Here is an 11,395-nt window from a genome sequence, read left to right on the forward strand (position 1 = left end):
CACCCTGGTCTGCCGCAGCTCTCTGCACTGGTCCGGGCTGCTGTGGAGGACAACACACTCACCATCGAGCCGGTGGCTTCACAGGCACTGCCCACAGTGAACGTGGCTGCAGTCAAGTGTGGGAGCACCAGGTAAGCTCAGAACCCTTTACTCTCCTGCCACCTGAGAAAGTCCCATATAGGCTGGGCTCTGCCAGGGCGGCCTGAGCCCCAGGCCTGCCTACGGGGGTCCTGGGGTGGGACCTGAGGGTGGGCAGGGGCCATGGCATACCAGCTTGGCAGGAGAAAGGTGGGAACTGCTCCCCTGCAGGGCAAGGAGGCATCTTTGGCAGAAATCCCTGTCTCCAGTCATGGACCCCCAGGCACCCCAGTGGGTCCAGGCGCTGGGGCCTCCCTCTTCCTGGCTGGCCTGGTGTGTGTCCCCCTCCTGCTCCGCCGCTCTCCCACAGCGGATTCTGGGCCCCAGTTGACATGTAAGCGATGTCAGCTGTTGGCCTTGCCTTCTGCTAATAAATACCCGAATGGCCCTGGCGTCTTGTCTTCCTGCCGCTCAGCTGACATTGAGCAGCCGCTAGCAGCAGAACAAAATAGCTAGGGTGGGGCAAGGGGCAGAGCCTGGTGAGCACCTCCCTTGGCGGCCCAGAATCTGGCCTGCAAGGGAGGCCCTATGGTGGGATCCTTGTCACAGAGGGGGACAGTTTGCCAAGCAAGGAAGGGCCTTGCAGGCAGAAGGAACAGAATGAGGGAAGGTATGAGACACTCGGGTTTTAATGGCAACACCACGGGCCAGTAGGTGGAGCAGTGGGGTGGGCAGGGCAATGGGGCTGAGACTGTAGAAGGGGCCTGTGGCCAGAGTGTAAAGAGCCTGGAATGAGGTTTGGGCTTTAATTCAATAGACCAGCTTTAACTCGATAGACTCCTTTTCCTTGAAAAGGGGGTTCCCCATACCAGTCAGAGTCACAGTGAACCTGGGGGCAGCAAAGACTATGATAAGTCCCGCAGCAAAGGAGCCTATGTAGCCTTCCTTCACTCAGGATTCTCTGTAACTATTTGCTGGCCAGCAGGAAAGCAGCAGGGAACAATGATGGGCTAGATGTGGGAGCCCCTGCCTGTGACGTGTAATATGTAACATGGAGAAGAAGGGGAGAGACGAGGCAGAGGGCTGGCTGGAAGGAGCTGAAGGGTTCAGGGCAAAAGGGGTTCCAGGCGCTGCTGGCATGATCTACCCTGTGGACTTGGTGACCAAGTAGAGGAGAAAGTATATACCTGCTCAGCTGGGAGAAGGGACAGAGTCAGCCCCAGTGAAGTAGGTGGGGGCATTTTTTTAGCTGCTCTGGCGGGTAGAGCTTGAGTAAACCAGATGTGAGCGTGACCAGTCTCTTTTGCCCAATAGGGGCAAGATCAGGGCGGTTAGGGATAGGGTCCAGCTTGGTTTAAAGGTCAATCCCAGGGATTGGGGTTGCCCCCTCTCCTAGGCCTGGCCCTGGGCTCCTTGGGAAGCTGGGGCCTGGGGAGAGGGTGCCAGGCCCCACCCCCATGTCTGTTTGCCTGCTGCCCCCACCTTCTCCCTGTGCATCCTGCTTGCTGCTGCATCCTACCTGCGTGAGCCAGGTGGCAAGCCCCAGCTGGCCTCTCTGGCCCCCTCTGCTTGCCCCTAGTACATGTGCCCTGAGCGGGCTGGCTCGTGCCTGTCACCATCGAATCCGGCTTGGGGACTCCAAGAGCCACTACTACATCTCGCCGTCCTCCCGAGCCAGGGTGAGTCATCCAGTGGGAGTGTCACTTGGCTCCTCAGGGGCTCCCTGCACTGGAACCTGGGAGCACAACCTCTATCTACAGAGAAGGGCATAGGCTCACAGAGGTACAGAGACTGACTTGGGCCACCCAGCCAAGCCAGGTATATTAATTTGCTATTACTGCTTAACAAATTACCATAAATTTAGTGCTTATAACACCCGTTTATTATCTCACTGTTTACCTGGGTTAGGAGTTCGGCACAGCTTAGTTAAGTCTTCTCAGGGTCTCATGGGCTGTGTCCAAGAAGTCAGATGGTTACACCCTCTTCTGAGCTCACGCGGCTATTGGCAGAATTCAGTTCCTTGTGGGTGAAGGACTGAGGCACCTGTTTTCTGGCTTGCCAAAACATGATCGTGGGAATGGTACCTGTCACCTCTGTTGTTTCATGTAACCTAGTCAAGGGAGTGACACTAGAGTTCAGGTTGAAGTTCCAGACTCCTGACTCTTGGCTTGGGCTCTGGTGTCATGCTTTCCAGAAGGTTCTGGGGCATGTCTGTCACATGAGCCTGACAGCCATGGGTGCTGAGGGATGTCCAGGAATCCCAGTTGTTGCCCTCCCTTTTCGGGTGACCCAGGTTGGATCAGGGGACCTCACTGAGCTGGGGGTAAAGATGGGGTGTTAAGAGGATTATAGGGAACAACACAGAATCTGTTTGAAAAACTCTGAAGCATGGTGCAAAGATATAACAGTGTGGACAAGCCCTCTTTGGGGAACCATCTCCTCCCCTCCCCTTAACCTACCAGAGGTTCTTCATGGAGACTTAAGTGGACAAATGGCTCTGTCACTGGGCAGCAGACTGATCAGGGAGGGCAGCTTGTCTGGTCCTGACAGCTTCCCCAGGGTATCCAGCGAGTTCCTGGCACCCCTCACCCCCTTGTGGGCAGCAAGCTGGGCTCCCATTTACAGATGGGGAGTCGGAGCCTTAGAAAGGAAAGGGGTGTTTCCCAGGGCCATGCAGCCTTGACCTGGGGTCTCCCCGTTCTGCATCCAGTCTCATTGCTGCAGCCTCCACCCCATGCATCTGGGCACACAGCCTTTTTGTGGCTCCAGATCCCTTTTCCCTTTCTGATCCCAACCAGGGTTCAACAGAAGGATCCACACCAGACATTCCTGTGCCCAGTGACATCTAGAACTTCCCCCGGCTGGGGCCCCATCTCCCCACTGCTGAGAGCACTGGCCACTAACGGCTCGTAGGTGCCCCTCTGTGCCCCTCACCCCCACAGACCTCAGCCAGTGACTGATGGCTCAGGGGATATAAAGGGCCGGCCTCTTGCCCCAGGGTGGATCCCCCTCTGGGATCCAGAGCCCCTGTGGATCAGGCCACAGAAGGCTCCATCTGAAGCCACACCCTCCTTTGCTGCCACTCCACATTCTGTCTCCCTTCCTCTCCTGTGAGTTGCATAAAAATCTTTTGTCTTAGGCTCTGCTTCTAGGGAAACTAGCCTAAGACCAGGCGGAAGGTGGTGGCTGCTGTGACTCCATTTTCTCCACGTGTGAAATGGGATGACAAGCATGTCTGCCTCATTAAATGCTTGATTAAACGTTAGTGGCTGCTGTTGTCTGTATCAGGATAGTGATAGCACTGCTATTGTTAATTCAACTTCAGAGCCCAACCCTGTACCATTCAGGGAGCATTATGAGGCTCTGACCAGACGTGGGGATTCCTGCTGTGATCTCCAAGCTGCCCTGGCTTTTGGGGCAATTGTGAGGGCTGGCGGGTCACAGCCTGCGTGTTTCTGCCCACAGATCACGGCAGTGTGCAATTTCTTCACCTACATCCGCTACATCCAGCAAGGCCTGGTGCGACAGGACGGTGAGCGCCCCCTGGTGGCCGGCGGGGATGCGGGGAAGGCTGAGGGTGGCCCGGGCAACCCACGTGCTTTGCGGCAAGGACTTACTTAGTGAGGGGGAAGTCTGTGGGTTAGTGAAAGTCTGGCGAACCTCCCGGTGCTGAGTTCAGTGGAGAGATAAGCTGCAGAAGGACCCTCCCGGCCCTGCCTCCCCAGGAAAGCTACCGGGATGCCCACCCCAACCCCTACCCCCACCCCCGGGGCCCGGGAGGGACATTTCCTGTTACTGGCCTGACATTCAAGGCCCTGCACCATGATGTGTCCCTGTGAATCTCCTCGCCCCCCTGCTGTGGCCTCATGGCTGTCCACCTCCCACTGCAGTGTGAGACCCCAGGGAGGCGGGGCTGGAAAGCGTTTGCAGACTGTCAGGTACATGGCCCTGTGTACGTGCATGTCTGTGTCAGGCTGTGAGGGTGACCATCGCCTCTGCCACCAGCGTGGTATAGACCCCTCGAGTGTGTTAAGCACCCAACAGTTTGCAAGTTCTCAGGGTGGAGCCTCAGAGAGCTCCAGCCACTCACCAAGGTCATCTGTCCTGGAGGACTGGGGAGCCCTAGGGTGCCCACCAGCTATCCTGCTCCAAAGTCAGGGGAGGGGGCTTTAGGTCATCCTGAGCTGTCACCAAGCTGTCCTCCCCCTTTGCCTACAGCGGAGCCGATGTTCTGGGAGATCACGCGGCTGCGGAAGGAGATGTCACTGGCCAAGCTTGGCTTCTTCCCCCAGGAGGCCTAGGGCATGGCGCAGGCCTGGAATGGGGCTCGGGGCTGGGACCAACATCTGCCCTAGGAGAGACAGACAGGAAGACGGGGTCCTGGAACCAGCCCTGAGTGAGATGCTGGACAGACAGACAAATGGCCAGGCCGTGGAGGCAGCACAGAGCCGGCATCAACTGTCTGTCCCAGGACAGATAGGACCTCACGAGGTGACCCTTCTGTCTTCCCCAGTGGTGCTAGAGCCAGCAGGGACTTTCAAGAAAGCACCAAAGACCAAGGAGCCTGGACCCGTATTGAGAGGCTCCGCCCCTGGGAGGGGAACACCCGGGGCAGCCAGCACCCCCTGCCCAGGCTCAGGAGTGGCTGTTGCTGCCTTGTCCTCAGAAAGGAACCATACGGGGTGGCCTGATATCCAAGCTATCCCCAACCCTATTTCCAAGCCCTGGGCCACTAGCACCCCCTTGTGGCCACCTCTCACCCTGATCTGCACCTGCCTGAGAACTGCCCCAAAGCGTTAAGACGGATCAGGGCCTCTCCTTCCACCCTCCCACCTGACCTTCCCCCTCTCAGCTCTCAGCCCTGTGCTCCAGGAGGCCCTACCCCCCCCCACTGCTGGAAGGATTGGGGTACTTTTCTCCCAAAGGAAAACAGAGACAGGGCCTCAGGACGCCCAAGCTGTTTTCAGCTGTGGGTTGCCATTTAGGCAACAGAGGCTGAGGTTGCCAAGCCCTGTACACAGGAGTGGGGTCCAACCTGCACACATCCCTCACCACGTCTGATTTTCTCCTCGGGTGGAATGTAACCCGATCTCTATGTAATAAAGGATGGCTTTGTAATAAAGGAAGGGAGAGGCTGGGCAGCCACGCGCCTTCACTCCTGTGCCCGGGGCTCAGGCCAAGGCTTGGGGATACAAAGGAATGAAACCAAATCCTTTCCTAGCTCGCCCTCGTGCTTGGGATTAAGCCCCAATTCTGAAGGCATTGCTTTAGGGAGCGCTCCTCCAGTCCTCCCCGAAGTGCCATGAGGCTGTGGGCGCTGAGGGATGAGCCCGGCTTCCCCACCCCGGTGAAGTGGCCGGCTGCAGAGAGAATAGCGCTGAGGCTGCCTCCGCTGCTGCCTCTTGGGGGTGGGGGGGGCCTTGGGCAGATCCCCCTCTCGTCTCCCTGCCTCTGACAGAAGCTGGGAGTCCAGACTCAGGCTGCCTGGCAAGGGCAGGGCAGTGTAGGATTGATGGGTGATGTCTGCCAGCAGCACAGGCAGTGGCTCTGATGACTCTGCACCAGCGGGGGTCTTCGTGGGTTCTTAGAAAGGGACAGGAGTCACAGGTGGAAGGAGGTGGGTCTCTCAGCCCTCGGGGTGGACCTGGGCAGGTGTCTCGCGGTGCCTGATCCCCTCCCCACCTGTAGGGATGTGAGCCTGGGCCTGTGGGTGTCCTTCTGGAGGAGTGAGGGTCCCAGCAACTTCTGGGTCAATGTCTCCTGGGACTGATGATACCTCGAGGGGCCTTCCCTATCGGCCTGAGGCCTTGGTGCTGCTCAGCTGGTAGGTCAGGCCGGCTGTGGGCTGGCCAGGACTGCATGGAGGCTACCGACCCTATCACCCTCTCTGCCTGCAGCCTTTTCCCTTGGCCTCTCAGATTCCCCCTCTCTTCCCCTACCCACTCTTCCCCTATCCACTCCCCACCTGCCACCTCCATCTGTGATTTGAATCCCCTCCCCAATCAGATGCTCACTGATTAGGCCTCCTTTCACAGACATCCATGCTTTCACTCAACAAATGCCAGCAATGCCTGTGCTCCAGCCACTGTTCCTGGTGCTGGGGGCACCCAGGCCTGAGCTGAGAGTCTCAGGGGAGACTGGCCCTGAAACCATGCACAGGTACCATACCAGGGAGTGTCAGATGGAGGAACTAAAGCAAGGAAGGCGTGGAGGTGTCAGGGAAGGGCTCGTGCTACCGTGTGCCATGGGCTGACCCTTGCATCCTCTCCTGCATACACATCTCCTCCTGTCCTCCCCAGGGTCAATCCTGTGTCAGCGGGGGACAAAGAAGTTCTGGGTTCTGGAGCTGCCTGTCCCTCCCCCTGGCTTCTGTGCCCTTGGCTGAGCTACCCCAGGGCCAAGGAGAGACCAGGCAATATTTCAGATCTCTGGCGGACGGTGCCTTCTCCGGAGATAGCATTTCCTTTGTCAGGCCTGGTTGGGGCCACGGTGAGCAAATAATAGCTGAGACCACCTGGCGTGCTGTAAGGGACTGAGGGACACACACACACACAGTCTGGCCTCAGTATCTCCCAACAATAGCTATTATCTGAGCACTTACTATGTCCTGGGACTTGGCTTGAAGCTCTTAAAATGAATGGATTTACTTAATCTTCCCAGAAACCAGTAAGATATTATTTTTCCCATTTTGCAGAAGAATCAATTGAGGCATTAGAGGAAATGGTGACCCCAGGATAGGAATGAATGAGTCCAGCTCATTCATTGGTATTGGCCAACATCCTAGAGTCCTTTTACTGACACCTGCTGTGTGCCTGGTACTGAATTAGGCCCTTGCCTATTTTCCAGAGATGTAGAAACTGTGGCTCAGGCAGTGGCAGAGCTGGATTTTGATCTGGGTTCATTTCCTGCATTTTTACCCCATTAACCTGCCCCTGCCCCTGTCTGCAGGCTTCTGGGGCTGGAGGTGGGCTGTCCACAAGGGCTCAGGGCTCTGGCCCTTGGATTTGGGAGGGGAGGGTTAGCTGACAGCCACACGGAAGTTGCTCTTCTTGATGAATTTTCTACATAACCCACTCAGGCCTCTCTAATTGCCCTGACACATGTAGCTACCTCTTAAAAGCTAGCCATGACCATGGCCATTAAGCCAGAGCCCAGCCCCACATCGCTGGGGTTATGTAACTCTGCTGTGTCCCATTTGACATCTTGCCAAGCCTGTCCTGATTTGATGCTATTAGGGCTGTGTACCTAGGCAAGTCATTGTCTTGGCCTCGGTTTTCTCATCTGTGAGGTGGGAAGATTGGACTAAATGACCTTTGCAGGCCCTCCTCCCTTTTTTCCATTTATTATATTGTAAAAAACAAAATTTACCATCTGAGCCATTTTTAAGGATGCAATTCAGTAGTGTTAGGTATATTCACATTTCTGTGGAACAGATCTCTAGAACTTTTTCATCTTGCAGTTCTGAAACTCTGTGCCCATTAAACAACCCCTCTCCTCCCACCTCTAGCAACCACCATTCTCCTTTTTGTTTCTATGAATTTGACCACTTTATACTTCTACAGGTGAAATCATGTAGTATTTGTCTTTTTGTGACTGGTTTATTTTCCTTAACATAATTGTCCTCAAGGTTCATCCATATTGTATGTAGCAGGGGACAGGATTTCCTTCTGAGATAGGGCAGAGACAGGAGACAGGCGTCATGGTTAATTTCCGAAAGCCGAGATATACACAGTATATAGTAGGAATGGGAGGGACTCCATCTTAAAAACCAGGAAGTTAGGAAGTAAGATTCCTAACATATTCTTTGATAAACAGACAATAATTCAACCCGCTTCGGGGGCAGGGCAGGCAGTCTTGATTGATGTTCCCAGAGGGACGCTGCTATCCTGGAGAGGAGCCTACCAATTTCTTGTGTGAAGTTAATTTTGCAGAATTACCTGGAGGACTGATAGTGGAGGAGAGGAGACACGATGTCTCTCACCCGGAGATAAACATTTTGATACCACTTTACGAGTCTATACTCCTGGCCCTTTACTGCATTCCTGAAAATCCTTAAAAAACAATCCCCAGCCTTTCAAGCGTGCCTCCTTCCTGATATTGCCCGCACTTTCCTTTCTTTGAGGGCGTACTTTTATTTTATTAAATTTTTTACGATAAATTGTTTTTTTATTAATGTATCGTCGATATGCAATCTTATGAAGGTTTCACATGAGCAACATTGTTACTACATTCACCCCTATTATGAAGTCCCCCCCCACCCCATTGCAGACCCTGTCCATCAGTGTAGTGAAATGCTAGAGAGTCACTGCTTCTCTTCTGTCTGTGCTGCCTTCCCTGTGACCCACCTACACTGTGTGCTCATCATAATGCCCCTTAGTCACACCTTCTCCCTCCCTCCCGACCGCCCCTCCCCACCCCCTTCTCTTTGGTAACCGCTAGTCTAAGGGTGTATTTTTTTTTTTTAAAGACGATTAGCATCAGCTACCAGTCTTAAGTCTCTGATTAGAAAGGCTTGGCCCCTGAGAGAAATATACATTAAGGTTATGCAGCTAAATATATTTTGCCACAAAGAAGGAAAATAGTCAAAAGTCTAAAGGTGTATTTTTAAATAAAACTTCCTCACTGCTCAACTTACTGTGTTTTGTCCCTGCGCTTTTCCAGTGGTAAGCATCTTAGTCTCTTGGCTATTTCATTCTATTTCTAAGCCTGTCTCCGCTTTACTCCTGATGAGTAGGGAGGGGCTGCTGAGAGCGATTTGGGCCTGCAAGTTCCCGTCGCCTGGGTGACCCAGGTGGAACTGCAGCTTAGCGATCTGCTCTTTAGTAGCCTGCCTGAAAGTCTCCTTTCTTTGGGAAGTTCTCAGAACATAATCTCACTCCACTCCATGCTCCACAGCACCCCCAAATCCTGGGATAGTAGGGGCTAGTCCCCATGCCATGCAGATCCACGTGGACATGGGACACCAGGTGACCCTGGCTTTAGCAGTTGGCAAGGGGGACATGCCCTATGCTGAGAAGTTCAGTGAGCTTTCCCTCCATCCCTCAGCACTTTCCTGCTCTCAACCAACCTGCAAGGCAGCTGCCATCCATTTCTACTCTCACTTCAATGAATTCCATCCTTACCTACACTCATCCGACCTGCTGGAGAATTCTTTCTTGTTCAGAGTCAAGAACCCTCCCCAGTCCAGGTTGAGGTTTCACCCAGTGCCTGGGGAGAGACCCCCCAGATGCAGTTGCCCAGCAACACTTCCTTTTTAAGGCTTCATAATATTCCATTGTATACATAGGCCACATTATAATCCACCTCCTGGGGATAATTGACAGACCTTTGGGTGGCTTCCACCTCTCGGCTATTGTAAATTATGCTGCTGTGAACATGGGCGTGAAGAGTCTTTCTGAGACCCTGCATTCACTTCCTTTGGTTGTCTACCCAGAGGTGGGATTGCTGGATGATAGGATGAATTCTTTGAGGAACCTCCATACTATAGTCCATAGCAGTTGTACCGTTTCACAATCCCATCAGCAGTTACAGGGTTCCAGTTTCCCCACTCACTAACACTTGCTAACACTGGTGCTTTGGGTAACAGCTGTTCTAATGGAGGTGATGGCTCATTGTAGTTTTGCATTTCTCTGATGAGTATGATGTTGAGCATCTTTTCATGTGCCTGTTAGCCATTCATCTGCAGCCTCTTTTCACTAAGGGGCTTTCTCAGAGCTCTGCTGTGCCATCATTGTGACATCCTCAGGGAGAGCCTTCTAGTAGCTGGTAGGGCCACAGCTCTTGAACAGTTCCATGGCCCCTGCTCCCCAAGCCCCACCCTTCTCAGAAGAGCTGTGGCCAGCGCCCACCAGCTCAGTGTCGTGGGCTTTAGTGCAAGCCAGATCCTAAAGCTCTAGTCTGCTCCGTGTGGCTGCTGCAGACAGGTGCCCAGGCTCTGTGACTGCTTTTTCTGATAGGCCCAGAGGTTTTTTGTAATCTGCTCTAGGGGGTCACTGCTGGCCTGTGCAAGCATCACTGAACTCCAGGATAGTGGTTGGCACTCCATAGTGGGTGGTGACTTCAGTGTCTGCAACAAGAGGCCTGTGTGGCAGCTCACAGCAGGAGGAGCCCATCAGGGGATGGACAGGGACTGTATTTGAGTAATTTGAGGGGCTCCCCTCAAAGCTAACCCTCCCCACCAATGCTTCAGGTTCTGGCTAGTTTTCCCATCCCCCTGCCTAAACCCAAGGCCTTGGGAGTGACCTAACAGCAGCTCAGGAATGTCAAGTGGGCTGAGAGGCCTCAGCATCCCTGACAGGATTTGGGGATAATGGATTTCCAAGTTCCCCCAGGCCCCTTGACTCCAGGAATGTTGCAGGATCCACTGGTTGAAGCCCAGAGAGGTAAAGCAACCTACTGGAAGGCTCCAAGGCATGGAGAGAAATCAAGTGCCAAGCTGTTGGTTTGGCTGTGAGACAGTGACACAGTTCAGGCTTTAAGGGGACACAATTCCAGGTGGCAGGAGGCCTGGACTACCTCTCCTTGCTCAGATGGTGGCACAGCCCTGAGCTTGCTTCTTGCTTTACCTCCTGTGGGACCCCGTGCAGGCCTTTGTCTTCCTTATCTGTCTGGGTGCAAATGAAGGTTCTAACCCACAAACTCCCCAGCTGCCTCACCCGTGAGCTGAGACTAGGCCAGGGCCCAAGAAAGAGGTCAGGGGGAGCATCTGACCCCTGAGGGCTGCTAAAGATGGGGTGAGGGCCACCTTCCCTTGCGGTGGGGCTGGATGTTGGTGCAGGGGGTCCACGTCCTCCAGAGCTGCCTCCTCCATCCTCATGGGTGAACGTGGTGGGGGCAAGGTGTCTGCTGGGTGTCTCCAGTCTCAGCTGCCAGTCACACTCCTCTGAAGGAGGGGGTTGGAGGGCACCTCAGTGACATCACAGCTTTACCAGCTGTCCTGGCGATGGAATGCAGATGCTTCTTATACCAAGGAAGAACCCAGAGGTCCCCTCAGCCCTTCTCTGGGCTCTGGCCCACCTGACGCACAAATATCAGCTACTATGATTTCCTACAAATTGTTAAACCAAGATAAAATGTTAGCATATTGGAGAACTATACTCAGGGTTTTCAACGTGTATTCACCGCATCAGCCCATCAGCATGACCTGGAAGCTTGTGAGGAAGCTTCTAGCACCTGAAGCAGACTTGTCCCATCCCACCTCCGGGTGAGCCCAGCAGTCTGTTAACAAGCCCTGGGTGATTTCCGCACTCAAGTTTGACACCCGCTGCCCTGTAGCATAACCTTGGGCTGCTGTCATTCCGTGTTGGGTGTGCACTCC

At 54.2% G+C, this 11,395-nt stretch overlaps 1 protein-coding gene and 1 long non-coding RNA gene across 8 annotated transcripts in view; one reads left to right on the top strand and one right to left on the bottom strand.

Moving 5' to 3' along the window:
- Positions 1-5,219, top strand: part of RAB3IL1 (RAB3A interacting protein like 1) — a 35,674-nt gene extending 30,455 nt beyond the window's left edge. For all 7 annotated transcript variants that reach the window (XM_073217660.1, XM_073217659.1, XM_036995619.2 and 4 more), the window contains 4 exons: positions 19-131; positions 1,658-1,757; positions 3,544-3,610; positions 4,297-5,219. In XM_073217660.1, the coding sequence (XP_073073761.1) occupies positions 19-131; positions 1,658-1,757; positions 3,544-3,610; positions 4,297-4,379 (363 nt within the window). In that variant the 3' untranslated portion in view covers positions 4,380-5,219. The remainder of the gene's footprint in view (positions 1-18; positions 132-1,657; positions 1,758-3,543; positions 3,611-4,296) is intronic.
- LOC140844620 (uncharacterized) lies at positions 1,765-4,306 on the bottom strand. Its single transcript, XR_012123184.1, has 3 exons — positions 4,169-4,306; positions 2,538-2,718; positions 1,765-2,188 (listed from the first exon to the last, which is right to left on the bottom strand). It is a non-coding gene; the product is annotated as an uncharacterized lncRNA (long non-coding RNA).
- Positions 5,220-11,395: the final 6,176 nt, after the last annotated feature.

Source organism: Manis javanica, chromosome 11, assembly GCF_040802235.1.
Source record: "Manis javanica isolate MJ-LG chromosome 11, MJ_LKY, whole genome shotgun sequence".
In the NCBI taxonomy this organism is placed as follows: Eukaryota; Metazoa; Chordata; class Mammalia; order Pholidota; family Manidae; genus Manis; species Manis javanica.